At 46.0% G+C, this 27,620-nt stretch overlaps 1 protein-coding gene across 2 annotated transcripts in view; it reads left to right on the plus strand.

Moving 5' to 3' along the window:
- Positions 1 to 10,444: 10,444 nt before the first annotated feature.
- The window catches only part of psma3 (proteasome 20S subunit alpha 3), a 31,985-nt gene continuing 14,809 nt past the window's right edge, over positions 10,445 to 27,620 (plus strand). Inside the window, exons 1-7 of one of the 2 annotated variants that reach the window (XM_056295781.1) lie at positions 10,445 to 10,711; positions 11,059 to 11,203; positions 11,666 to 11,748; positions 14,178 to 14,301; positions 19,532 to 19,633; positions 19,807 to 19,880; positions 22,051 to 22,123. In XM_056295781.1, coding sequence (XP_056151756.1) covers positions 11,183 to 11,203; positions 11,666 to 11,748; positions 14,178 to 14,301; positions 19,532 to 19,633; positions 19,807 to 19,880; positions 22,051 to 22,123 — 477 coding nt within the window. In that variant the 5' untranslated portion in view covers positions 10,445 to 10,711; positions 11,059 to 11,182. The remainder of the gene's footprint in view (positions 10,712 to 11,058; positions 11,204 to 11,665; positions 11,749 to 14,177; positions 14,302 to 19,531; positions 19,634 to 19,806; positions 19,881 to 22,050; positions 22,124 to 27,620) is intronic. The other variant, XM_056295782.1, reaches the window with a different exon arrangement.

Genomic DNA, 27,620 nt, shown 5'->3' on the forward strand with positions numbered 1-27,620 from the left:
GGTACCAGTACTGTGCTCTACTTATACTGGACCTGTTATGTTCTGGTACCAGTACTGTGCTCTACTTATAGTGGAGCTATTATGTTCTGCTATCAGTACTGTGCTCTACTGGACCTGTTATGTTCTGGTACCAGTACTGTGCTCTACTTATAGTGGAGCTATTATGTTCTGGTATCAGTACTGTGCTCTACTGGACCTGTTATGTTCTGGTACCAGTACTGTGCTCTACTTATAGTGGAGCTATTATGTTCTGGTACCAGTACTGTGCTCTACTGGACCTGTTATGTTCTGGTACCAGTACTGTGCTCTACTTATAGTGGAGCTATTATGTTCTGGTATCAGTACTGTGCTCTACTGGACCTGTTATGTTCTGGTACCAGTACTGTGCTCTACTTATAGTGGAGCTATTATGTTCTGGTACCAGTACCTTCTGGAAGTGCCCTGGCATGGGAGCGACCCAGTGCAGGAGTACACTTGAAGGTTCTGGTCTTTTCCCATTTGGCGTGGTCCAAGTCTAGCCTAGGTTCTAAGATGGAGGGCAGTGGTTGAAGGTGCCGGGCGGAGCAGCTGACATGAGGACGTGTTTGCCTTGGCAGCACAGAAGCATGTCTTCTGCTCCACCACTTCCTGGATACACCCGGACGGCATGGGATGGAAGTCAGAATCGGTCTGCCGAACTGGTTCTGGGCTGTGTCTCCGCTCGTTGCTGGTGTCCATACAGCAGTAGTGAACTGAACGTTTAGCCAACATAGTCTGTCACTTTGGGTTTGTCTTCATCTTCTTTTCTCTTCTCTCTGTTGTGTAACGTGGAAGGCCTTTAGTGTGTGGAAGCTTCTCTGTGATGCTGCTCTGTTGCCTTGTGAGTCCGGCGGGTTGCTACCATCATTAAAAGTGTATTGTCACTAAAACAGCCTTGTACATGTTTGTACCACTGCTGATCACTGTTCCCTCACCAACCTGTGTTGTGTTGTGTTGTGTTGTGTTGTGTTGCTCTGCTCTTGTTCCCTCCACTGGGTTTCTACAGATCTGTCATTCCAGAGTCAGGCTTCAGTATGTTTGCCTTATGATGCTCCTGTCGTTACTGTAACGAGCAGCACAGACGCAGGCGCGCTTGTTTTGTAACTGTATATGAATGTTTTTCACTGATGTGACCAAAGCTCCCACGCCGTCAGACGCACACGTGCTGAAACGAGCCACAGTGGCAACGTAGAATAAACACACATCCCGGAGGAAGATGAAATGGTCCACCGGCTGTGGCTTCTCTCAACACGTGTGATGCTGGAGGAGTGTGGATGGATCCTGGTCTCCTCTGCAGTGCTCAATGCCAACTACACACCAACTCCGTCTGCCGGAGACCAGCCGTCCATCACGCCCACTGTGTCCAGTGGGCATATCAAGGCTGAATAAAACGAATGGACTTTCTTAAATACGTCCTGTGTAACGTTTTCTGGGGAGGCTGGGCTGAGTTGGCCTTCCTGCTGCGTGCTTGTCAGTTTCTCAGTGATGTGGAAAAGTTGAGACCACGTCTACATTTAGCAGAAGGAGGCGGGTCCTGCAGGTGGAGGCAGGTGGAGGCAGGGACTCTGCGAGGCATGACCTCACACCTCACAACCACAGCCATGTTCATCCAGAGCCATGTTCACCCAGAGCCTTGTTCACCCAGAGCCAGGTTCACCCAGAGCCAGGTTCATCCAGAGCCATGTTCACCCAGAGTCATGTTCATCCAGAGCCATGTTCACCCAGAGCCAGGTTCATCCAGAGCCATGTTCACCCAGAGCCAGGTTCATCCAGAGCCATGTTCACCCAGAGCCATGTTCACCCAGAGCCTTGTTCACCCAGAGCCATGTTCATCCAGAGCCATGTTCATCCAGAGCCATGTTCATCCAGAGCCAGGTTCATCCAGAGCCATGTTCACCCAGAGTCATGTTCATCCAGAGCCATGTTCACCCAGAGCCATGTTCACCCAGAGTCATGTTCATCCAGAGCCATGTTCACCCAGAGCCTTGTTCACCCAGAGCCATGTTCACCCAGAGCCATGTTCACCCAGAGCCATGTTCACCCAGAGCCTTGTTCACCCAGAGCCATGTTCATCCAGAGCCATGTTCATCCAGAGCCATGTTCATCCAGAGCCAGATTCATCCAGAGCCATGTTCATCCAGAGCCAGGTTCATCCAGAGCCATGTTCACCCAGAGCCAGGTTCATCCAGAGCCATGTTCACCCAGAGCCAGATTCATCCAGAGCCATGTTCACCCAGAGCCAGGTTCATCCAGAGCCAGGTTCACCCAGAGCCATGTTCACCCAGAGCCATGTTCACCCAGAGCCTTGTTCACCCAGAGCCAGGTTCATCCAGAGCCTTGTTCACCCAGAGCCAGGTTCATCCAGAGCCAGGTTCATCCAGAGCCATGTTCATCCAGAGCCATGTTCACCCAGAGCCTTGTTCACCCAGAGCCATGTTCACCCAGAGCCAGGTTCATCCAGAGCCAGGTTCATCCAGAGCCATGTTCATCCAGAGCCAGGTTCACCCAGAGCCATGTTCACCCAGAGCCAGGTTCATCCAGAGCCATGTTCACCCAGAGCCAGGTTCACCCAGAGCCATGTTCACCCAGAGCCAGGTTCATCCAGAGCCATGTTCACCCAGAGCCATGTTCACCCAGAGCCATGTTCACCCAGAGCCATGTTCATCCAGAGCCAGGTTCATCCAGAGCCAGGTTCATCCAGAGCCTTGTTCACCCAGAGCCATGTTCATCCAGAGCCATGTTCATCCAGAGCCAGGTTCATCCAGAGCCAGGTTCATCCAGAGCCTTGTTCACCCAGAGCCATGTTCATCCAGAGCCATGTTCACCCAGAGCCAGGTTCATCCAGAGCCATGTTCATCCAGAGCCAGGTTCACCCAGAGCCAGGTTCACCCAGAGCCTTGTTCACCCAGAGCCATGTTCATCCAGAGCCATGTTCACCCAGAGCCTTGTTCATCCAGAGCCATGTTCATCCAGAGCCATGTTCATCCAGAGCCATGTTCATCCAGAACCATGTTCACTGGCCATGCCGTGTACACCACATGGCATGTGGCTCTGCTGTGGCGGCTCTCAGTGTACTTACATAGCATAACAACACGACAACCGCCACATATACACACAAGGACTGACAATACAGGAGGGGGTGAGGTGGTGAGGGGGTGAGGTGGTGAGGTGGTGAGGGGGTGAGGTGGTGAGGTGGTGAGGTGCAGAGAATATAGTATCAGACATGCTGCAACACACGTTAGCAGCTTACTGATGTACACGCCTGAGGTACATGGACATGAGAGAGTGTACCAGTATACATACACAACATGTACAGTACAGCATACACAATGTACAGTACAGCATACACAACATGTACAGTACAACATACACATGTACAGTATAGCATACACAACATGTACAGTACAACATACACAACATGTACAGTACAGCATACACAACATGTACAGTACAGCATACACAACATGTACAGTACAACATATGCAACATGTACAGTACAGCATACACAACATGTACAGTACAACATATGCAACATGTACAGTACAGCATACACAACATGTACAGTACAACATATGCAACATGTTCAGTACAGCATACACAACATGTACAGTACACCATATACATGTACAGTACAACATACACAACATGTACAGTACAACATATACAACATGTACAGTACATACAACATGTACAGTACAGTATACACAACATGTACAGTACAACATGTACAGTACAGTATACACAACATGTACAGTACAACATGTACAGTACATACAACATGTACAATACAGGATATACAACATGTACAGTATATACAACATGTACAGTACAGCATACACAACATGTACAGTACAACATATACAACATGTACAGTACAGGATATACAACATGTACAGTACAGTATACAGCATGTACAGTACCGTATATACAACATGTACAGTACAAGATATACAGCATGTGCAGTACAGTGTATACAACATGTGCAGTACAGTGTATACAGCATGTACAGTACAACATATGCAACATGTACAGTACAGCATACACAACATGTACAGTACAACATATGCAACATGTACGGTACAAGATATACAGCATGTGCAGTACAGTGTATACAACATCTACAGTACCGTATATACAACATGTACAGTACCGTATATACAACATGTACAGTACAAGATATACAGCATGTGCAGTACAGTGTATACAACATCTACAGTACCGTATATACAAAATGTACAGTACAGTATACAGCATGTACAGTACCGTATATACAACATGTACAGTACAAGATATACAGCATGTGCAGTACAGTGTATACAACATCTACAGTACCGTATCTACAACATGTACAGTACCGTAAATACAACTTGTACAGTACAGCATATACAACATGTACAGTACAGTATACACAATGTACAGTACAGTATATACAACATGTACAGTACAGTATATACAACATGTACAGTGCAGTATATGCAACGTGTACAGTACAGGATATACAACATGTACAGTACAATAGATACATGTACAGTACTTGATATATAACATGTACAGTACAATAGATGCATGTACAGTACTTGATATACAACATGTACAGTACAGTATATACAACATGTACAGTGCAGTATATGCAATGTGTACAGTACAATAGATGCATGTACAGTACTTGATATACAACATGTACAGTACAGTATATACAACATGTACAGTGCAGTATATGCAACGTGTACAGTACAATAGATGCATGTACAGTACTTGATATACAACATGTACAGTACAGTATATACAACATGTACAGTGCAGTATATGCAACGTGTACAGTACAATAGATACATGTACAGTACTTGATATACAACATGTACAGTACAGTATATACAACATGTACAGTGCAGTATATGCAACGTGTACAGTACAATAGATACATGTACAGTACAGGATATACAACATGTACAGTACAATAGATACATGTACAGTACTTGATATACAACATGTACAGTACAATAGATACCACATGTACAGTGCTGCTTGAAAGTATGTGAACCCCTTGAGCAGTTTAGAGTTTTCTGTCGTTTTACCATGATTTTCTTATTCTATCATCACCAGTTTCTATGTATGAAATGTCAGATGTATGTTTATCAGTTGCAGGTACTTGTGTTTAGTGGGACTTGTTTAAGTAGCCCAAAAACTACATGAAACATGGAATTAGTGTATGTGCAAAAGTAAGTGAACCCCCAGCTGCATTGGTTCAGTCAAGCAGGTAACAGACTCGGGTGAAACACATTTGGGTGCTTAATTAATCATTTAAGCAGACCAATGAAATGAGACATCCTTGGGAAAGGGTTTGGCCTGCACTAATTAAAAGAGAGAGGAAACCAACCAAACCACTGTGGTCCCATACAAATCAACAATGCCGAGAGCAAAGGAGATATGCGAGGACATGAAGAAGAGGGTAGTGACAGCCCATCAGTCTGGGGAGGGATATAAGACCATCTCCAAGAGATTCCAGCTCCATCCATCCACTGGAAGACAAATAATGTACAAATGGAGGGCCTTCAACATGACAGCAACTCTGCCTAGAAGTGGACGCCCATCAGAACTATCACCCAGAAGCACCAGAAAAATAATAAATCAGGTAAAGGCCAACCCACACATCACCTCTAGAGAGTTGCAGACCTCTCTGGTAGCATCTGGGACAAATGTGCATGCGTCTACAATCAGACGGAAACTGAATAGCCATGACATTCATGGGAGGGTTGCTAGAAGGAAGCCTCTGCTCTCAAAAAAGAACAAAGCTGCCCATTTCAACCTTGCCAGGGAGCACTTGGACAAACCAGAGGCCTTCTGGAAGTCCATTCTCTGGACAGACGAGTCCAAAATAGAATTATTTGGTCACAATCAAAACCAACATGTTTGGAGAAAAGCCAACACTGCATATGAAGAAAAGAACCTCCTCCCAACAGTGAAGCATGGTGGTGCAAATGTGAAGGTCTGGGGCTGCTTTTCTGCTTCTGGACCTGGACGACTCCGTATTATCCAAGGAACCATGAATTCTCCGGCATATCAACAAATTCTTGACCAGAATCTCCTGCCATCAGTCAGGGAGTTGAAGCTGGGACGAAAATGGATTATGCAACAAGACAATTACCCAAAGCATTCCAGCAAAGCTACAAAGGAATGGCTTCAGAGAAAGAGGATTCGTACTCTGGATTGGCCCAGTCAAAGTCCGGACCTTAATCCAATTGAAATGTTGTGGCGAGACCTGAAGAAGTTGGTACATACCAGATGTCCCTCCAACCTCTCTCAACTGGCTGAGTTCTGCAAGGAGGAGTGGGCAAAAAGTCCCATAAGCAGATGTGAGAGACTGGTTAGTGGTTACAGAAGACATTTGGTAGAAGTAATGGCTGCAAAAGGAGGAGCCACAAGCTACTAATACAAGGGTTCACATACTTTTGCACATGTTAAATTTTCAGCTTTTGTGAAATAAACCACCTTTGTTGGATTAAATAATTAAAATATATCTCTTTTTGTGTGTGTGTCCATTATTTGGAAGGTGTGCTTTACAAATTGGGATTTGGATGTATGTGTAATAAGCTGATTTTAATGTTTTTTTACAAAAACAGTGACCCTGTCTGGAGGGTTCACAAACTTTCAAGCAGCACTGTATAGTAAATTATATATAACATGTACGGTACAATAGATACAACATGTACAGTACAGTATACACAACATGTACAGTACAGCATACACAACATGTACAGTACAGCATACACATATACAACATGTATAGTGCAGTACTATATACAACATGTAGAGTGCAGTACTATATACAACATGTAGAGTGCAGTACTATATACAACATGTACAGTACTATATACAACATGTACAGTGCAGTACTATATACAAGATGTAGAGTGCAGTACTATATACAAGATGTACAGTGCAGTACTATATACAAGATGTACAGTGCAGTACTATATACAACATGTACAGTACTATATACAACATGTACAGTGCAGTACTATATACAACATGTACAGTGCAGTACTATATACAACATGTATAGTGCAGTACTATATACAACATGTATAGTGCAGTACTATATGCAACATGTAGGGTGCAGTACTATATACAACATGTAGGGTGCAGTACTATATACAACATGTAGGGTGCAGTACTATATACAACATGTAGAGTGCAGTACTATATACAACATGTAGAGTGCAGTACTATATACAACATGTAGGGTGCAGTACTATATACAAGATGTAGGGTGCAGTACTATATGCAACATGTAGGGTGGAGTACTATATGCAAGATGTAGGGTGCAGTACTATATACAACATGTAGAGTGCAGTACTATATACAACATGTAGGGTGCAGTACCAAATACAACATGTAGAGTGCAGTACTATATACAACATGTAGGGTGCAGTACCATATACAACATGTAGAGTGCAGTACTATATACAACATGTAGGGTGCAGTACCATATACAACATGTAGAGTGCAGTACTATATACAACATGTAGAGTGCAGTACTATATACAACATGTAGGGTGCAGTACTATATACAAGATGTAGGGTGCAGTACTATATACAAGATGTAGGGTGCAGTACTATATACAAGATGTAGGGTGCAGTACTATATGCAACATGTAGGGTGCAGTACTATATACAAGATGTAGAGTGCCGTACTATATACAACATGTAGGGTGCAGTACTATATACAACATGTAGAGTGCAGTACTATATACAACATGTAGGGTGCAGTACTATATACAAGATGTAGAGTGCCGTACTATATACAACATGTAGGGTGCAGTACTATATACAACATGTAGAGTGCAGTACTATATACAACATGTAGGGTGCAGTACTATATGCAACATGTAGGGTGCAGTACTATATGCAACATGTAGGGTGCAGTACTATATGCAAGATGTAGAGTGCAGTACTATATACAACATGTAGGGTGCAGTACCATATACAACATGTAGAGTGCAGTACTATATACAACATGTAGAGTGCAGTACCATATACAACATGTAGAGTGCAGTATGTACAGCATGGTTGGATTGATTGACTGTAAAGCGTTCATTTGAATGACAGCCCAGGGAAAGCAGACAGGGCAGACAGAAGTCACATCATCTACTAAAATAAATATGAAGCTGGCTGTTGTAAGAATGGACGTTTCATATCAAATATTTGGGTACCTCCACGTAGTAATTTAATGGATGCGTTGCCGTCATGCTCCTTTTGCCCAGCCAGCTGCCATGCTGTAGAACTGAGCGGGTGCTGATGCCGGTCTAACGCTCGGTAGACATGTAAACGTAATAAAGACGTCCGTGATGAACTCAAAGTATTCAGACATATCAAGCAGCAGTCCTACGGGATTGGTCTGTCACTGAAGAAGCTTTACCTGTGCCCCGTCCATTTGCTTAGTGGTTGTGTCAGCAAGGACATCCCACCTATCGTTTTGCCAAATCAGTATGTGGACTGACAAGTCCACACCGGATCCACGCCAAGTCGGTCGAGGCCCGGGTTAAGGGCGACAACCTTGGTGCTGTGCCATCACATGGTACCGATGAAAACTATAAAATCCGCTGTGGCGACCCCCGAGAAACAGGGTACAAGCCGAAAGAAGAAGATTCAAGAAGCCAGAATAAATGTTATCCATCATATACACTGCCCAAAAAAATAAAGGGAACACATAAGCAATGCAATGTAGCTCCAAGTCAATCACACTTTTGAGATATCAACCTGTCCAGTTATGAAGCAACACTGATTTGTGAATCAATTTCACCTGTTGGTAAATTGTCTAATTTCCACCAGGTGGAAATTAGACAATTTGCAAGACAACCCCTATAGAAGGAATGGATTTGCAGGTGGTGGCCACAGACCATTTGCCTGTCCTCATCTTTTCTGGCCGATCTTTGGTTAGTTTTTCATTTTGCTAGTGCCCTCACCACTAGAGGTGGCATGAGGCGGTATCTGCAACCTACAGAAGTTGTTCAGGTAGTGCAGCTCATCCAGGATGGCACATCAATGCATGCTGGGGCAAGAAGACTTGATGTGTCTCCCAGCACAGTGTCCAGAGCATGGAGGAGGTACCAGGAGACAGGCCAGTACACCAGGAGACGTGGAGGGGGCCGCAGGAGGACAACAACCCCGCAGCAGGACCGCTATCTGGTCCTTTGTGCAAGGAGGAACAGGAGGAGCGCTGCCGGAGCCCTACAAAACGACCTTCAACAGGCCACTAATGTGCAGGTTTCTGCTCAAACAGTGAGAAACAGAATGCATGAGGATGGTATGAGGGCCCCACGTCCACAATTGGGGCCTGTGCTCACAGCCCAACACCGTGCAGCCCGATTGACCTTTGCCAGAGAACATCTTGGTTGGCAGATTGGCCATTGGCGCCCTGTGCTCTTCACAGATGAGAGCAGGTTCACACTGAACACATGTGACAGACGTGAGAGAGTCTGGAGACGCTGTGGAGAACGTTCTGCTGCCTGCAACATCCTCCAGCATGACCGGTTTGGCGGTGGGTCAGTGATGGTCTGGGGGAGGCATATCCTTGAAGGGCCGCACAGACCTCTACGTGCTAGCCAGAGGTACCATGACTGCCATTAGGTACCAGGATGAGATCCTCAGACCCCTTGTCAGACCATATGCTGGTGCAGTGGGCCCTGGGTTCCTGCTCATGCATGACAATGCTCGTCCTCATGTGGCCAGAGTGTGTCAGCGGTTCCTGTATGTCGAGGGCATTGATGCTATGGACTGGCCTGCACGTTCCCCAGACCTGAATCCAATCGAGCACCTCTGGGACATCATGTCTCGTACCATCCGCCAACGCGATGTCGCACCACAGACTGTCCAGGAGTTGACCGATGCCCTGATCCAGGTCTGGGAGGAGATCCCTCAGGAGACCATCCGTCGTCTCATCAGGAGCATGCCCAGACGTTGTAGGGAGTGCATACAGGCACGTGGAGGCCACACACACTACTGAGCCTCATTTTGAACCGTCTTGAAGAATTTCCACAGAAGTTGGATCAGCCTATGTTCTCATTTTCCACTTTGATTTTGAGTATGATTCTGAATCCAGACCTTAATGGGCTAATGATTTTGATTTCCATTGATCATTCTTAGGTTATTTTGCTCTAAACACATTCCTCTGTCTAATAAATAAAGATTTTCAGCTGAAATATTTCATTCATCGAGGTCTATATTGTGTTTTTAGGTGTTCCCTTTATTTTTTTGAGCAGTGTATTATAGTCTTCATTTAAAAATGCTCTTCTCAGTTAAATGATCTGTGGCACTCTGTTGTGTTTGTTGACGCTACATCCATTGCCACTGGGTGGCACTGTGGGGCGATGGGTGGCGGAGAGGGACTGCTAGAAGGGGACCGAAGAAGAACGAGCAGCGCGAGGACAGGAAGTTGGGTGGAAGCTAGATGTTGCTAAATAAAGTTAAATAACGGTTCGTTCGTCTCCTGTAATTCACTCGCCAACATAGCACTCGAAAGTATCGGCTATTACGTCCTGGAGGTCTTTGCAATCGCACATGTCTATAGACTAAAATCCTAAAGATACTTAAAAGCTAGTATATACAAACGAGTTGTAGAAATTATAAAATAAGAGTCGGTGGAGCATTTCCGGTGGACTGGACTAACGGGACATGATACACGACGTGTAAGGTGCCCTGCTTGATTTGTGCTGTTGTTTCGTTTATGTTGATCTCTATGCATTGGCATTTCTTTTCTTTTTTTCCACTTTTGTTTTGTCTTGAAAGTTTTGGTTTGGTCTGATTTGATTGATAAAGTATAAGAAAGGGGTAGGAGCAGAAAAGTCCTTTACTACATCCTACACCCTTTTCCAACATGGTCCAGTTATTACTTGTGTTGTTACAGAGAGTTTGCAAAATAAGTTCACTATTATTTCCATCTGTATTCCTGCCTGTGTATTTTATTTGTTATTTTAGCATGTTCGAAATAAAATCAATCCAAATGGTCCATTTCCGCTCACTGAGACGTTTGTCCAACAGGGGGCGCTGCCGACGGACAGACTGACTGACGGACAGACAGACCACAGAGTCAGCGTCTCCTTCGTTGGTGGGTGACTGACACGCCGGTCTGAGCGCCTAGGAAGAGTCGTAATCCTCCGTCAGAATGAGTTCTATTGGGACGGGGGTGAGTGTGCGTGTGGAAACGTGACGCTGAATATCTGGAGCTGAAAAGCAAAACGATGTTGAACTGTTTGGTTTGAACTTGTGGCTGCTAGCGGCGCGCTGCTTACCAGCGCTGCTGAGTCACAGCGAGCCCAGGCTAGTTAGCTTGCTAAGCTAGGCTAGGCTAGGTTAGGCTAGGTTAGGCTAGGTTAAGACAAATCGAAAGTATGAAAGCGTTTGGTTTAATTGTCGTAAACGAAAAAGGCGTTGTTAGTGTTTGGAAGATGACCTGTAGGGGTGAATGTGATGGTTTGTATAGTATAACGTGAGCCTGCGGTATCATGGTTTCTACTTCAGTTTCTGAGTGCCCATTACATCTCAGGATCTTAATATGTGTGTATTCGTTGGTGTCTGCAAGTCTTACGTTTTTCCCTCTTTGTTATTCTCTCCACCCTTCCCTCTATCGATATCTCTCTCCTCTCAGTATGACTTGTCAGCCTCCACCTTCTCTCCTGACGGCAGAGTCTTCCAGGTGGAGTACGCCATGAAGGCCGTAGAAAATAGCAGGTGAGACCCTCAGCATCGCTCCACCTGTGGAACATGTCTTGTCTCTTTTCGATGCTGGAGTCAGCAGGCAGTGCCCCCGGGGTTGGCGCCAGAGCATAAGGAACAGACGAGCAATCAACTTTGACAGGGGGCATTTTGTTCACCTCACACAGGTTTTATTTAGTGTATAATGTTTCATGAAAGAAATGAACTATGACAGAGGGGTGTACATACGTACTGTCACTTGTGTGCACGCACTGCATCCACAAAACCAGAGATTATAAACTTAAGATGCGTAGGGAGAAATCTTTTAAATAATTTGCATTTAATACAATAATAACAATAATAATTATTATTATAATAATGATAACTTATTTATATAGCACTTTTCTAAAACAATGTTACAAAAGCCTTTACAAATAAATAAAACAAGACAAGGTAAAAATAAGAATAAGCAAGAGTAAAAATAAAACCAGCATAAATAAAGAAAAACAAATATCAAACATTTGTAAAAGCTTTCACAATAAAAGTTGAAGACGAGATTTAAAAGAAGCTAGAGGGTTGGTTTGTCTTAGTTCAACAGGAAGAGTGTTCCATAGTGTGGGGGCTCTAACAACAAAAGCCTGATCACCCTTTGTGACAAACCATGACCTGGGAATTACCAGCAGGGCTCCATCTGCAGACCTTAATGGTCAAGAGGGCATATACCAGGTCAATAAATTGGAAATATATGTTGGAGCAAGACCATTTAAAGCCTTAAAGTGAGCAATACAATTTTAAAATCAATTCGAAATGTAACAGGTAGTGAGTGTAGGGAGGCAAACACAGGAGTGATACGGTCATGCCTCTGCCCCAGTAATGAGCCGAGCTGCGGCGTTTTGTACCAAGTGCAGACTGTGGAGGGAGCCCTTGCTGGTACCAGAATAAAGTGCATTACAATAGTCGAGCCGAGAACAGATACAAGCATGTACAACTTTTTGTAGATCAGCAATTGATGAAAAGTACCTAATTTTGGAGATTAGCTTGAGCTTGAGAAAGCATGACTGAACAACATGTTTGATTTGATTATCAAAACCAAGGTTAGCATCGAATATTACCCCAAGATTCCTAGCAGCCTGCCTTAGACTACCTGACAGACTTTCAAGATTAGTACCAAAAGGGCTGATGTAATTTGGGGGTGACCAAACAGAATGACCTCACATTTACCATCATTAAATTTGAGACAATTTTGGGACATTGAAGATTTAATATCAGAGAGGCAATTTGTAAAATATGCTAGGCCACTAGGATCTGTGGGTTTCAGTGGCATTGAGCGTACGTAAAGATGTGTATAACTGAGTGTCATTGGCATAAAAATGGCAAAACATCTCATGATTTTTAATAACCTGGCCAAGAAGCAGCATGTATATAGAAAACAGAAGGGGGCCAAGAACTGAGCCTTGAGGGACACCACAACTCAACTGAGCCATCGAGGAAGTAGAATTACCCAGAACAACAGTACTGCAAGAGGCAATTCTACATAAACGGATAAACCTATACATTGGGCTACCCCCTTCACAGGTTATATGACAAATTAAAGAATAAACAACATCTTTTCAGCTACATCAACAATCGGTATGCATAATTATATAACCTTATGCATGCTCATCCAGAAACGTAGCCACAATTATAAAACAATACCACTCTTTATAGCACAGTGTACAAAGCAAGAGAGACATTGTTCCAAAGTGCGTAAGTGGATTCATGAACTCACCACTAGAACAGTTGGAGTTGCTAACTGTGAGGATAGAATCTCCTCAACGTAATTTCTTTCCATTCGTTTCACAAGTTTCGAGGGAGACCATGCTCAAAAGCTAGCACTGCCCCTACTTATTACTGATGTGGGAGCTGTTCTAAACCACTTTCTTATGTCCATATTACGTGAATGATGGTTAAGTTTTGCACATTGCTAAATTTTAGCTTTGTTTACCGCCAAGAAAATGTCCACATTAGTGCTGGCTACCTAACGTCACTATGTAACTAAGTTCAACCTTGGTCATACAATGCGGATATGGTAGTTGTTTTTAATTGGCTAGGCAGGGGGTTGTTATTTTTAGTAGGAAATTGTTTCCTAAATGTAAACTATCACGGTTTGGGCTTTATTTTGCATTACAGTCTTCAATTACCAAATTGTATGAATTAATTGTACTTATAACTGTAAAAGTATTTTAGTTTTATTTTTTTGTCAGGGAGTGAATTCCGCTGACGGGGCGCAGTGACCTTATTGGACTGGCCAGGACCCCCAAGGCCCGCCCATAACGCCAACACTGAGTGCCCCCAGTGTCATATGTACCTGTTCCCCTGACCTGGTCAAGCCAGCAGTCCGGTGTTTTATATGATAGTTAACTGGGTTGAGAATGAGATTACGTGTGTTTGTGTCAGCTGTCTGAGTGAGTGTGATTTGTCTGCAGCACAGCCATAGGAATCCGCTGTAAGGACGGAGTCGTCTTCGGGGTGGAGAAGTTAGTTCTGTCTAAACTGTACGAGGACGGCTCCAACAAACGTATCTTCAACATCGACAGACATGTCGGCATGGTATGTCATGCACTTTATCCCACACTTACACTCCAACTTCTACACCTCCCTATGCTTGTATTTGCACCTATCTATACCTCCAGCTGATGGTTGGTTCTTTGTTATAAACAGGTTGTTGCTAGAGTAAAACTACATGTTAACTATTGATTAGTTGATGATTGATGCTCATTTTCTTGATCTAAGATTCTTACGTGATGTGAAGTCAGTCTTCATTTTTGTTTTGTGAGGACATAAATCTTTCAATTTTTTTTCTAGTTAAGTATGATTTTTTTAGGCTGGGATGTCATGTGGTAATCTGAACGTCTCCGATGTTCTGGAAGTTCAGCTTTCCAGAAAGGCTTTGTACTACTCAGTCTTCATCTGGAAATGTACTTGGATGGTGTGGTGAAGTGATAGCAGTGGTTAAAATTTGGCGAGTAAGAAGCAGTGTTCAGTAGTGGGCCGTAGCTGCTCTGATGTAAACAGCTATTTGGCATTTCACTGGTTTCAGAGATGGAAGTTGTTGGAGAGCTGTAGGTCACATGTAAAAATGTTGATTTATTCCAGCAGGACTCTGATACTGAACACATGGCTAGCTAAAAACCAGGCACTGTGTGTACTGTGCATCGTAGGACACCGAGCTCTTCACAGAAAGTTGAATCATTTCATCTGGACACAACATTTATTGAGAGAAACGTTTCACCGCTAATCTAAGTGACCTCTTCAGTCTCACCACTCACCAGTCTTTCTACTCTTCATCCTCGTCATAGCTGTCCTCTTCCTCCTTGCTAATCCACCGCACTTTCTGATTCACTATCCCCACAACCAAAAACAGCATGGTCATGGCAATTTGCATATGAAACTGGTTGTTGGTTTCGCTCATTAGACACTGTACTATTTATAAGGGTGGAGACACCTGCAGTCAGGTGAAACGCTGTATTGTTTATAAGGGTGGGGCACCTGCAGTCAGGTGAGGATACTATTGTTTATAAGGGTGGGACACCTGCAGTCAGGTGAGACACTGTATTGTTGATAAGGGTGGAACACCTGCAGTCAGGTAAGGACACTATTGTGTATAAGGGTGGGGACACCGGTAGTCAGATGAGATACTGTATTGTTTTTTAAGGGTGGGACACCTGCAGTCAGGTGAGGACACTGTATTGTTTATAAGGGTGGGGAACACTGCAGTCAGGTGAGACACTATTGTTTATAAGGGTGGGGACACCTGCAGTCAGGTGAGACAGTGTATTGTTTATAAGGGTGGGACACCTGCAGTCAGGTGAGACTGAAGAGGTCACTTAGATGATGATGAAACGTGTCTGTCTTTAAACGTTGTGTCCAGATGAACTGATTCAACCTTGTGTGATTGAGTTACCTGGACTATTGAGAGACATCAGAACTGTGATTGAATTACCCGGACTATTGAGAGACATCAGAACTGTAATTGAGTTACCTGGACTATTGAGAGACATCAGAACTGTTATTGAGTTACCTGGACTATTGAGAGACATCAGAACTGTGATTGAGTTACCTGGACTATTGAGAGACATCAGAAGTGTGATTGAATACCTGGACTATTGAGAGACATCAGCGTGTCTGTCTTTAAACGTTGTGTCCAGATGAACTGATTCAACCTTGTGTGATTGAGTTACCTGGACTATTGTGAGACATCAGAACTGTGATTGAGTTACCTGGACTATTGAGAGACATCGGAACTGTGATTGAGTTACCGGGACTATTGTGAGACATCAGAACTGTGATTGAGTTACCTGGATTATTGAGAGACATCAGAACTGTGATTGAGTTACCGGGACTATTGAGAGACATCAGAACTGTGATTGAGTTACCTAGACTATTGAGAGACATTAGAAGTGTGATTGAGTTACCTGGACTATTGAGAGACATCAGAAATGTGATTGAGTTACCTGGACTATTGAGAGTCATCAGAACTGTGATTGAGTTACCTGGACTATTGAGAGACATCAGAACTGTTGTTGAGTTACCTGGACTATTGAGAGACATCAGAACTGTTGTTTAGTTACCTGAACTATTGAGAGACATCAGAACTGTGATTGAGTTACCTGGACGACTGAGAGACATCAGAACTGTGATTGAGTTACCTGGATGACTGAGAGACATCAGAAGTGTGATTGAGTTACCTGGACTACTGAGAGACATGAGAACTGTGATTGAGTTACCTGGACTATTGAGAGACATCAGAACTGTAATTGAGTTACCTGGACTATTGAGAGACATCAGAACTGTTGTTGAGTTACCTGGACTATTGAGAGACATCAGAACTGTGATTGAGTTACCTGGACTATTGTGAGACATCAGAACTGTGATTGAATACCTGGACTATTGAGAGACATCAGAAGTGTGATTGAGTTACCTGGACTATTGAGAGACATCAGAACTGTGATTGAGTTACCTGGACTATTGAGAGACATCAGAACTGTTATTGGGTTACCTGGACTATTGAGAGACATCAGAACTGTGATTGAGTTACCCGGACTATTGAGAGACATCAGAAGTGTGATTGAGTTACCTGGACTATTGAGAGTCATCAGAACTGTGATTGAGTTACCTGGACTATTGTGAGACATCAGAACTGTGATTGAGTTACCTAGACTATTGAGAGACATTAGAAGTGTGATTGAGTTACCTGGACTATTGAGAGACATCAGAACTGTGATTGAGTTACCTGGACTATTGAGAGACATCATAAGTGTGATTGAGTTACCTGGACTATTGAGAGTCATCAGAACTGTGATTGAGTTACCTGGACTATTGAGAGACATCAGAACTGTTATTGGGTTACCTGGACTATTGAGAGACATCAGAACTGTTACTGAGTTACCTGGAGTATTGAGAGACATCAGAACTGTGATTGAGTTACCTGGACTATTGAGAGACATCAGAACTGTGATTGAGTTACCTGGACTATTGAGAGACATCAGAACTGTGATTGAGTTACCTAGACAATTGAGAGACATCAGAAGTGTGATTGAGTTACCTGGACTATTGAGAGACATCAGAACTGTGATTGAGTCATCAGAACTGTGATTGAGTCACCTTGACTATTGAGAGACATCAGAAGTGTGATTGAGTTACTTTGACTATTGAGAGTCATCAGAACTGTTACTGAGTTACCTGGACTACTGAGAGACATCAGAACTGTGATTGAGTTACCTGGACTACTGAGAGACATCAGAACTGTGATTGAGTTACTTTGACTATTGAGAGTCATCAGAACTGTGATTGAGTTACCTGGACTATTGAGAGTCATCAGAACTGTGACTGAGTTACCTGGACTATTGAGAGACATCAGAACTGTGACTGAGTTACCTAGACTATTGAGAGTCATCAGAACTGTGACTGAGTTACCTGGACTATTGAGAGACATCAGAACTGCGATTGAGTCATCAGAACTGTGATTGAGTTACCTTGACTATTGAGAGACATCAGAAGTGTGATTGAGTTACTTTGACTATTGAGAGTCATCAGAACTGTTACTGAGTTACCTGGACTTCTGAGAGACATCAGAACTGTGATTGAGTTACCTGGACTACTGAGAGACATCAGAACTGTGATTTAGTTACCTGGACTACTGAGAGACATCAGAACTGTGATTGAGTTACCTGGACTATTGAGAGTCATCAGAACTGTGATTGAGTTACCTGGACTACTGAGAGACATCAGAACTCTGATTGAGTTACCTGGACTATTGAGAGTCGTCAGAACTGTGATTTCTTCACATTCAGAACTTTATGAATGTGTTAAACTGAAATTCTTACACATAGCCCTTTTAAATTAAAACATCAATGTACAGCTCCTTAAAAAATAACTACAGAACACATGAGAAGGGCATATTCAAAATAGAATTCTCTTCTACTCTTCTGTTTTTTTCTTGGGGATTCAGTCTTTGGAAAAGTAATTTAAAGCTACTATCAGCACACAACATACTTCATTATTCTGCTGACATACATTAATCCACAAACATCAACATCCTACAGACTGTAGCAGGATGTGATGTGGATGGTTGGTGTGTGGTAGGACTTCACCAGTATAAATGACAGGGTGCAGTGTTTTCATCTTCATCTTAGCAGCCAGATGAGGAAGAAGAAGCCAGGTAGTGTTGAGTGTGAAGAAGAAGTGAAGGTGTTGTGTCTAACCAGCAGATATGACAGAACAAGCTGGTAGAAGATCTTTACCAACACATAGTACGGCATCAATAAGTACAACTCAGGTTCCACCATGTTTTACAGCAGATATGACAGAACAAGCTGGTAGAAGACCTTCACCAACACATAGTACTACATCAATAAGTACAACTCAGGTTCCACCAGGTTTTATGTTTGTTTCCAACACAACAGCCCTGCTGAGTCATTCATTCTGAATGGAGCTCAGATACTCACCTCACCACCACCTACATAGGACACACACTGGTCCAGCAACACCAAGAGATTCACCTCACCACCACCTACATAGGACACACACTGGTCCAGCAACACCAAGAGATTCACCTCACCACCACCTACATAGGACACACACTGGTCCAGCAACACCAAGAGATTCACCTCACCACCACCTACATAGGACACACTGGTCCAGCAACACCAGGAGATTCACCTCACCACCACCTACTACATAGGACACATACTGGTCCAGCAACACCAGGAGATTCACCTCACCACCACCTACTACATAGGACACACACTGGTCCAGTAACACCAGGAGATTCACCTCACCACCACCATCTACATAGGACACATACTGGTCCAGCAACACCAGGAGATTCACCCACCACCTACATAGGAGACACACTGGTCCAGTAACAGCAGGAGATTCACCTCACCACCACCTACATAGGACACATACTGGTCCAGCAACACCAGGAGATTCACCCACCACCTACATAGGAGACACACTGGTCCAGTAACACCAGGAGATTCACCTCACCACCACCTACATAGGACACATACTGGTCCAGTAACACCAGGAGATTTAGGACTGCAGCTAAGTGTTGAAAAGTGTGTATTCTGGTGTTTTCTGACTCAAGTGACATCATCAGTATTTGGCAGATAGAACATGGTCTTCCAGGTTTACATATGTAGCTTGGGTATAGCATGTAGTACTAGTATGAAAGTATGTCAGGTGCTGATGATCCCTGATGGTATGTTGTTAGTAGGGCTTCGTGTTGTCTTGCAGGCTGCTGTAGTGTTGTCTGCTTAATAACTTCTGTGTTCAGGCTGTTGCTGGACTGCTGGCTGACGCTCGCTCACTTGCTGAGGTGGCCAGAGAGGAGGCGTCCAACTTCAGATCAAACTACGGACACGACATCCCCCTAAAGGTACAACACACGCACACCCATACTTGGACACAGAGCCACACAGAGACAGTATGATTGTGTAGCTGTGTGTGTGTACATTATGGGTACATTTTGCTGCGTGATAAATAAACAGTGGCTGTGTTTTTTTAATCTGAATGAACTCTGACCTCTTGGACGTCCTTTCTGTTTTGTAGCACCTGTCAGACAGAGTGGCCATGTACGTCCATGCTTACACCCTGTACAGTGCCGTCCGGCCGTTTGGCTGCAGGTCAGTCTCTCCACACTTTACCTCTTAAGATTTAAAATGGAGTTTCTCGCTTCCTGTCTTCACATGTAATTATCATAAAATATTAAATCCAGAGGATCTAGTCTTGGAAAGTTCGTATTATTTTAACGACTACCCCTTAAAAATATGGTTTTTGGCTTAATGCTGAGCTTACCATTGGACTTTCTTCTATTTTAGGAAGAAATGTTTTCTTTTTCACAACTTTATTTTAAAAATGTCCTGCAATGGTGGAGTCTAATGGAGTCAGCTGCGGTAATGGGAAGATTTCAGTTCATTTTAAATTGTTACAAAAGCACCTTGATTGTGCAGTAATGTGTTTTAATCTGTATTTTTACTGAATAAATTCATTATCACCAGTTTCCCCTTGTGTAGTCATAGTCTCCAAAGTGTAGGCATGTCTTATTTTGATTGACAGGTTGAAGGATCGTCTGACTTACGGGGTGAACAGATATCGATGTAATGCCCAGAGCTTCTTGCATACACTGTACATAAACATGGCTCTCTTGTGTGGCGGGGTCACTACGGCTAACAGCTGTCTTATGTGTCCTGTGCCAACAAACCGCTATAGAGAACAGTAGCTCCACGCTGCTCCCTGCTGGTGTGTTGCTAGATTCAAAGTGAAGTGACAGAATGAAGTGTTGGTGTCTTACTGGTCGTACCTCATGAGCATCAGAGTTGATTTGAGGAATACCATCACATGTCAGGTGTACAGTATTGAGATGAAGATGGACTTGGTATATAGTACAGACAGATATATATATATATATATATATATATATATATAGTATATATATATATAGTAGTGAATTCGGGGGCAGCTCGGCCAGACCGTCGCAGCCGGGACGCGAACTAGTGTTCTCCGGCACCACGGGCGACAACGTTAACCAGTCGACTAAGGGGTCCGACCTGTTAGCCAAGGGCTAAGCGAGTCTATTTATCTGTGCACGTTACACTACCCCCCTCTTTCAGGAATTGCGTTCCCATACTTCAGCATATCAGCTCCCTTACACCTCTGGGCACACGCGCTTCTGACGACCTCACTGTCTCACCATCCCACTTCTGACACCAATGTAGCAAATTCGGGGGGCAACCGGACCGTCACGACCGGGACCAGTCGACTAAAGGGTCCGACCCATTAGCCAAGGGCTAACGTGTCTAAAAAACGTTACACTACCCCCCCCCCCTTCGGGAGTAGTGTAACCCGCACGGATAAATAGACCTTTTAGTCGACTGATTAACATTGTGGCCCGCGGGGCTGGAAAACACGAGTTCGCGTGCCGCAGTGCCAGAAAACACGAGTTTGATAGTCCGGCCGAGCTGCCCCCGAATTTGCTACATTGGTGTCAGAAGTGGGATACACGAGTTCGCGCCCTGACTGGCGGTCTGGCCGGGGACCCCTTTCCCGACGGAAGGGGGCAATGTGACGATCACGGATGAATAGGCTCTGTAGCCCTTGGCCAGTGGGTCGGCCCTTCAGTCGACTGGTTAACGTTGTCGCCCGCAGTGCGGGAAATCCGAGTTCGCGTCCCAGCTGTGACGGTCTGGCCGAGCTGCCCCCCGAATTCGCTACATTCATGTCAGAAGTAGGACGCCCAAGTTCACACCTCGGCTGTGACAGTCTGGCCGGGGACGCCTTTCCCGAAGGAAGGGGGCAATGTAACGATCACGGATGAATAGGCTCTGTAGCCCTTGGCCAACGGGTTGGACCCTTTAGTAGACTGGTTAACGTCGCCTGTGGTGCAGGAAATACAGGTTCGCGTCCCGGCTTTGGCGATGGTTCCCGGGTTGCCCCCCCCCCCCCCGCTGCAATATATATATATATATATATATGTATATATATCTTTGATTTCTAATGAAAGTAGTGCTGTAAATTTTCTTCTTTGGGAATGAAGCGGAAACTGACTTCTGAGGCATGTTACACCCAGGTCTCACACATGGCTGACGTCCAGCCATGTGTGAGCTAGCTGCATTTTAGCCAACTAGCCAGTGTTGGCTAATTGCATATTGTAAACAACTAGTAGTAAACAGTTAGTGGCTAGGTTTAACTAAGAAGGATGAGACAAAACAATTCACACCAATGATGTAACCCCTGTCAGGAGGTGATGTGTCTCCATGGAGACTGAATTAACGTTGGTCTGGTTTCTCTTCTCAGCTTCATACTGGGCTCCTATGACCAAGACGACGGACCTCAACTTTACATGGTCGACCCTTCGGGGATCTCATATGTAAGTCATCTGTCAGTCACTGTTACTCTCACATCCATCATACAGTGTATTGGTTCTGAGAGGAAAATGGGCGGAACCAGTGGTCAGTAATCTGGCTGTGTGTGTGTGCGCATGTGCACATTCCTTTGTCTGATGTGCAGAGTATGAGGGAGCGGTAAAGCGACACATGGGGAGTATGAGGGAGTGGTAAAGCGAGACATGCGGAGTATGAGGGAGAGGTAAAGCGTCACATATGGAGTATGAGGGAGCGGTAAATCAACACGTGGAGTATGAGGGAGCGGTAAAGTGTCACATGCGGAGTATGAGGGAGCGGTAAAGCGCCACATACAGAGTATGAGGGAGCGGTAAAGCGACACATGTCGAGTATGAGGGAGCGGTAAAGCGACACATGGGAAGTATGAGGGAGCGGTAAAGCGACACATGTCGAGTATGAGGGAGCGGTAAAGCGAGACATGTCGAGTATGAGGGAGCGGTAAAGCGAGACATGCGGAGTATGAGGGAGTGGTAAAGCGACACGGGGAGTATGAGGGAGCGGTAAAGCGACATGCGGAGTATGTGGGAGCGGTAAAGCGACACGGGGAGTATGAGGGAGCGGTAAAGCGAGACATGCGGCATATGAGGGAGCGGTAAAGCGACACGGGGAGTATGAGGGAGCGGTAAAGCGAGACATGCGGAGTATGAGGGAGTGGTAAAGCGAGACATGCGGAGTATGAGGGAGTGGTAAAGCGACACGGAGTATGAGGGAGCGGTAAAGCGACACGGAGTATGAGGGAGCGGTAAAGCGACACATGGGGAGTATGAGGGAGCGGTAAAGCGACACATGTCGAGTATGAGGGAGCGGTAAAGCGACACATGGGGAGTATGAGGGAGTGGTAAAGCGAGACATGCGGAGTATGAGGGAGCGGTAAAGCGACACGGAGTATGAGGGAGCGGTAAAGCGACACGGAGTATGAGGGAGCAGTAAAGCGACACATTGGGAGTATGAGGGAGCGGTAAAGCGACACATGGGGAGTATGAGGGAGCGGTAAAGCGACACATGTCGAGTATGAGGGAGCGGTAAAGCGACACATGGGGAGTATGAGGGAGTGGTAAAGCGAGACATGCGGAGTATGAGGGAGTGGTAAAGCGAGACGTGGGGAGTATGAGGGAGTGGTAAAGCGACACATGGGGAGTATGAGGGAGCAGTAAAGCGACACATGGGGAGTATGAGGGAGTGGTAAAGCGACACATGGGGAGTATGAGGGAGTGGTAAAGCGACACATGGAGTATGAGGGAGTGGTCAAGTGACATGCGGAGTATGAGGGAGTGGTAAAGCGACAATGCGGAGTATGAGGGAGCGGTAAAGCGACACGGAGTATGAGGGAGTGGTAAAGCGAGACGTGGCGTATGAGGGAGCGGTAAAGCGACACATGGGGAGTATGAGGGAGCAGTAAAGCGACACATGGGGAGTATGAGGGAGCAGTAAAGCGATACATGGGGAGTATGAGGGAGTGGTAAAGCGACACATGGGGAGTATGAGGGAGCAGTAAAGCGACACATGGGGAGTATGAGGGAGTGGTAAAGCGACACATGGGGAGTATGAGGGAGTGGTAAAGCGACACATGGGGAGTATGAGGGAGCAGTAAAGCGACACATGGGGAGTATGAGGGAGCGGTAAAGCGACACATGGGGAGTATGAGGGAGCGGTAAAGCGAGACATGCGGAGTATGAGGGAGCGGTAAAGCGACACATGGGGAGTATGAGGGAGCAGTAAAGCGACACATGGGGAGTATGAGGGAGCAGTAAAGCGACACATGGGGAGTATGAGGGAGTGGTAAAGCGACACATGGGGAGTATGAGGGAGCGGTAAAGCGACACATGGGGAGTATGAGGGAGCGGTAAAGCGACACATGGGGAGTATGAGGGAGTGGTAAAGCGAGACATATGGAGTATGAGGGAGTGGTCAAGCGACACATATGGAGTATGAGGGAGTGGTCAAGCGACACATGGGGAGTATGAGGGAGCAGTAAAGTGACACATGTCGAGTATGAGGGAGCGGTAAAGCGACACGGAGTATGAGGGAGCAGTAAAGCGACACATTGGGAGTATGAGGGAGCAGTAAAGCGACACATTGGGAGTATGAGGGAGCGGTAAAGCGACACATGGGGAGTATGAGGGAGCGGTAAAGCGACACATGTCGAGTATGAGGGAGCGGTAAAGCGACACATGGAGAGTATGAGGGAGTGGTAAAGCGAGACATGCGGAGTATGAGGGAGCGGTAAAGCGACACATGGGGAGTATGAGGGAGCAGTAAAGTGACACATGGGGAGTATGAGGGAGCAGTAAAGCGACACATGGGGAGTATGAGGGAGTGGTAAAGCGACACATGGGGAGTATGAGGGAGCAGTAAAGCGACACATGTCGAGTATGAGGGAGCGGTAAAGCGACACATGGGGAGTATGAGGGAGTGGTAAAGCGACACATGGGGAGTATGAGGGAGTGGTAAAGCGAGACATATGGAGTATGAGGGAGTGGTCAAGCGACACATATGGAGTATGAGGGAGTGGTCAAGCGACACATGGGGAGTATGAGGGAGCAGTAAAGTGACACATGTCGAGTATGAGGGAGCGGTAAAGCGACACGGAGTATGAGGGAGCAGTAAAGCGACACATTGGGAGTATGAGGGAGCAGTAAAGCGACACATTGGGAGTATGAGGGAGCGGTAAAGCGACACATGGGGAGTATGAGGGAGCGGTAAAGCGACACATGTCGAGTATGAGGGAGCGGTAAAGCGACACATGGAGAGTATGAGGGAGTGGTAAAGCGAGACATGCGGAGTATGAGGGAGTGGTAAAGCGAGACGTGGAGTATGAGGGAGTGGTAAAGCGAGACATGCGGAGTATGAGGGAGTGGTAAAGCGACACATGGAGTATGAGGGAGTGGTCAAGTGACATGCGGAGTATGAGGGAGTGGTAAAGCGACAATGCGGAGTATGAGGGAGCGGTAAAGCGACACGGAGTATGAGGGAGTGGTAAAGCGAGACGTGGAGTATGAGGGAGCGGTAAAGCGACACATGGGGAGTATGAGGGAGCAGTAAAGCGACACATGGGGAGTATGAGGGAGCAGTAAAGCGATACATGGGGAGTATGAGAGAGTGGTAAAGCGACACATGGGGAGTATGAGGGAGCAGTAAAGCGACACATGGGGAGTATGAGGGAGTGGTAAAGCGACACATGGGGAGTATGAGGGAGCAGTAAAGCGACACATGGGGAGTATGAGGGAGTGGTAAAGCGACACATGGGGAGTATGAGGGAGCGGTAAAGCGAGACATGCGGAGTATGAGGGAGCGGTAAAGCGACACATGGGGAGTATGAGGGAGCAGTAAAGCGACACATGGGGAGTATGAGGGAGCAGTAAAGCGACACATGGGGAGTATGAGGGAGTGGTAAAGCGACACATGGGGAGTATGAGGGAGTGGTAAAGCGACACATGGGGAGTATGAGGGAGTGGTAAAGCGACACATGGGGAGTATGAGGGAGTGGTAAAGCGACACATATGGAGTATGAGGGAGTGGTCAAGCGACACATATGGAGTATGAGGGAGTGGTCAAGCGACACATGGGGAGTATGAGGGAGCAGTAAAGTGACACATGTCGAATATGAGGGAGTGGTAAAGCGACACATGTCGAGTATGAGGGAGTGGTCAAGCGACACATACGGAGTATGAGGGAGCAGTAAAGCGACACATGTCGAGTATGAGGGAGTGGTAAAGCGACACATGGTGAGTATGAGGGAGTGGTAAAGCGACACATGGGGAGTATGAGGGAGTGGTAAAGCGAGACATGCGGAGTATGAGGGAGTGGTAAAGCGACACATATGGAGTATGAGGGAGTGGTCAAGCGACATGCGGAGTATGAGGGAGCGGTAAAGTGACACGGAGTATGAGGGAGCGGTAAAGCGAGACGTGGAGTATGAGGGAGCGGTAAAGCGACACATGGGGAGTATGAGGGAGCAGTAAAGCGACACATGGGGAGTATGAGGGAGTGGTAAAGCGACATGCGGACTATGAGGGAGCGGTAAAGCGAGACATGCGGAGTATGAGGGAGCAGTAAAGCGAGACATGCGGAGTATGAGGGAGCAGTAAAGCGAGACATGCGGAGTATGAGGGAGCAGTAAAGCGAGACATGCGGAGTATGAGGGAGCAGTAAAGCGAGACATGCGGAGTATGAGGGAGCGGTAAAGCGAGACATGCGGAGTATGAGGGAGCGGTAAAGTGACACATGCGGAGTATGAGGGAGCGGTAAAGCGACATGCGGAGTATGAGGGAGCGGTAAAGCGACACATACGGAGTATGAGGGAGCGGTAAAGCGACATGCGGAGTATGAGGGAGCGGTAAAGCGACACATGCGGAGTATGAGGGAGCGGTAAAGCGACACATACGGAGTATGAGGGAGCGGTAAAGCGACATGCGGAGTATGAGGGAGTGGTAAAGCAAGACATGCGGAGTATGAGGGAGTGGTAAAGCAAGACATGCGGAGTATGAGGGAGCGGTAAAGCGACACGTGGAGTATGAGGGAGCGGTAAAGCGACACACACGGAGTATGAGGGAGCGGTAAAGCGACACACACGTGGAGTATGAGGGAGCGGTAAAGCGACACATGGGGAGTATGAGGGAGCGGTAAAGCGACACATGGGGAGTATGAGGGAGCGGTAAAGCGACACATGTCGAGTATGAGGGAGTGGTAAAGCGAGACATGCGGAGTATGAGGGAGTGGTAAAGCGAGACATGCGGAGTATGAGGGAGCGGTAAAGCGACACGGAGTATGAGGGAGCGGTAAAGCGACACATTGGGAGTATGAGGGAGCGGTAAAGCGACACATGGGGAGTATGAGGGAGCGGTAAAGCGACACATGTCGAGTATGAGGGAGCGGTAAAGCGACACATGGGGAGTATGAGGGAGTGGTAAAGCGAGACATGCGGAGTATGAGGGAGCGGTAAAGCGACACACGGGGAGTATGAGGGAGTGGTAAAGCCAGACATGTGGAGTATGAGGGAGTGGTAAAGCGAGACGTGGCGTATGAGGGAGCGGTAAAGCGACACATGGAGTTTGAGGGAGTGGTAAAGCGACATGCGGAGTATGAGGGAGTGGTAAAGCGAGACATGGGGAGTATGAGGGAGCGGTAAAGCGACACGGAGTATGAGGGAGTGGTAAAGCGAGACGTGGCGTATGAGGGAGCGGTAAAGCGACACATGGGGAGTATGAGGGAGCAGTAAAGCGACACATGGGGAGTATGAGGGAGTGGTAAAGCGACACATATGGAGTATGAGGGAGTGGTCAAGCGACATGCGGAGTATGAGGGAGCGGTAAAGTGACACGGAGTATGAGGGAGCGGTAAAGCGAGACGTGGAGTATGAGGGAGCGGTAAAGCGACACATGGGGAGTATGAGGGAGCGGTAAAGCGACACATGGGGAGTATGAGGGAGCGGTAAAGTGACACATGCGGAGTATGAGGGAGCGG

Source organism: Lampris incognitus, chromosome 16 (assembly GCF_029633865.1).
Source record: "Lampris incognitus isolate fLamInc1 chromosome 16, fLamInc1.hap2, whole genome shotgun sequence".
Lineage (NCBI taxonomy): Eukaryota > Metazoa > Chordata > Actinopteri > Lampriformes > Lampridae > Lampris > Lampris incognitus.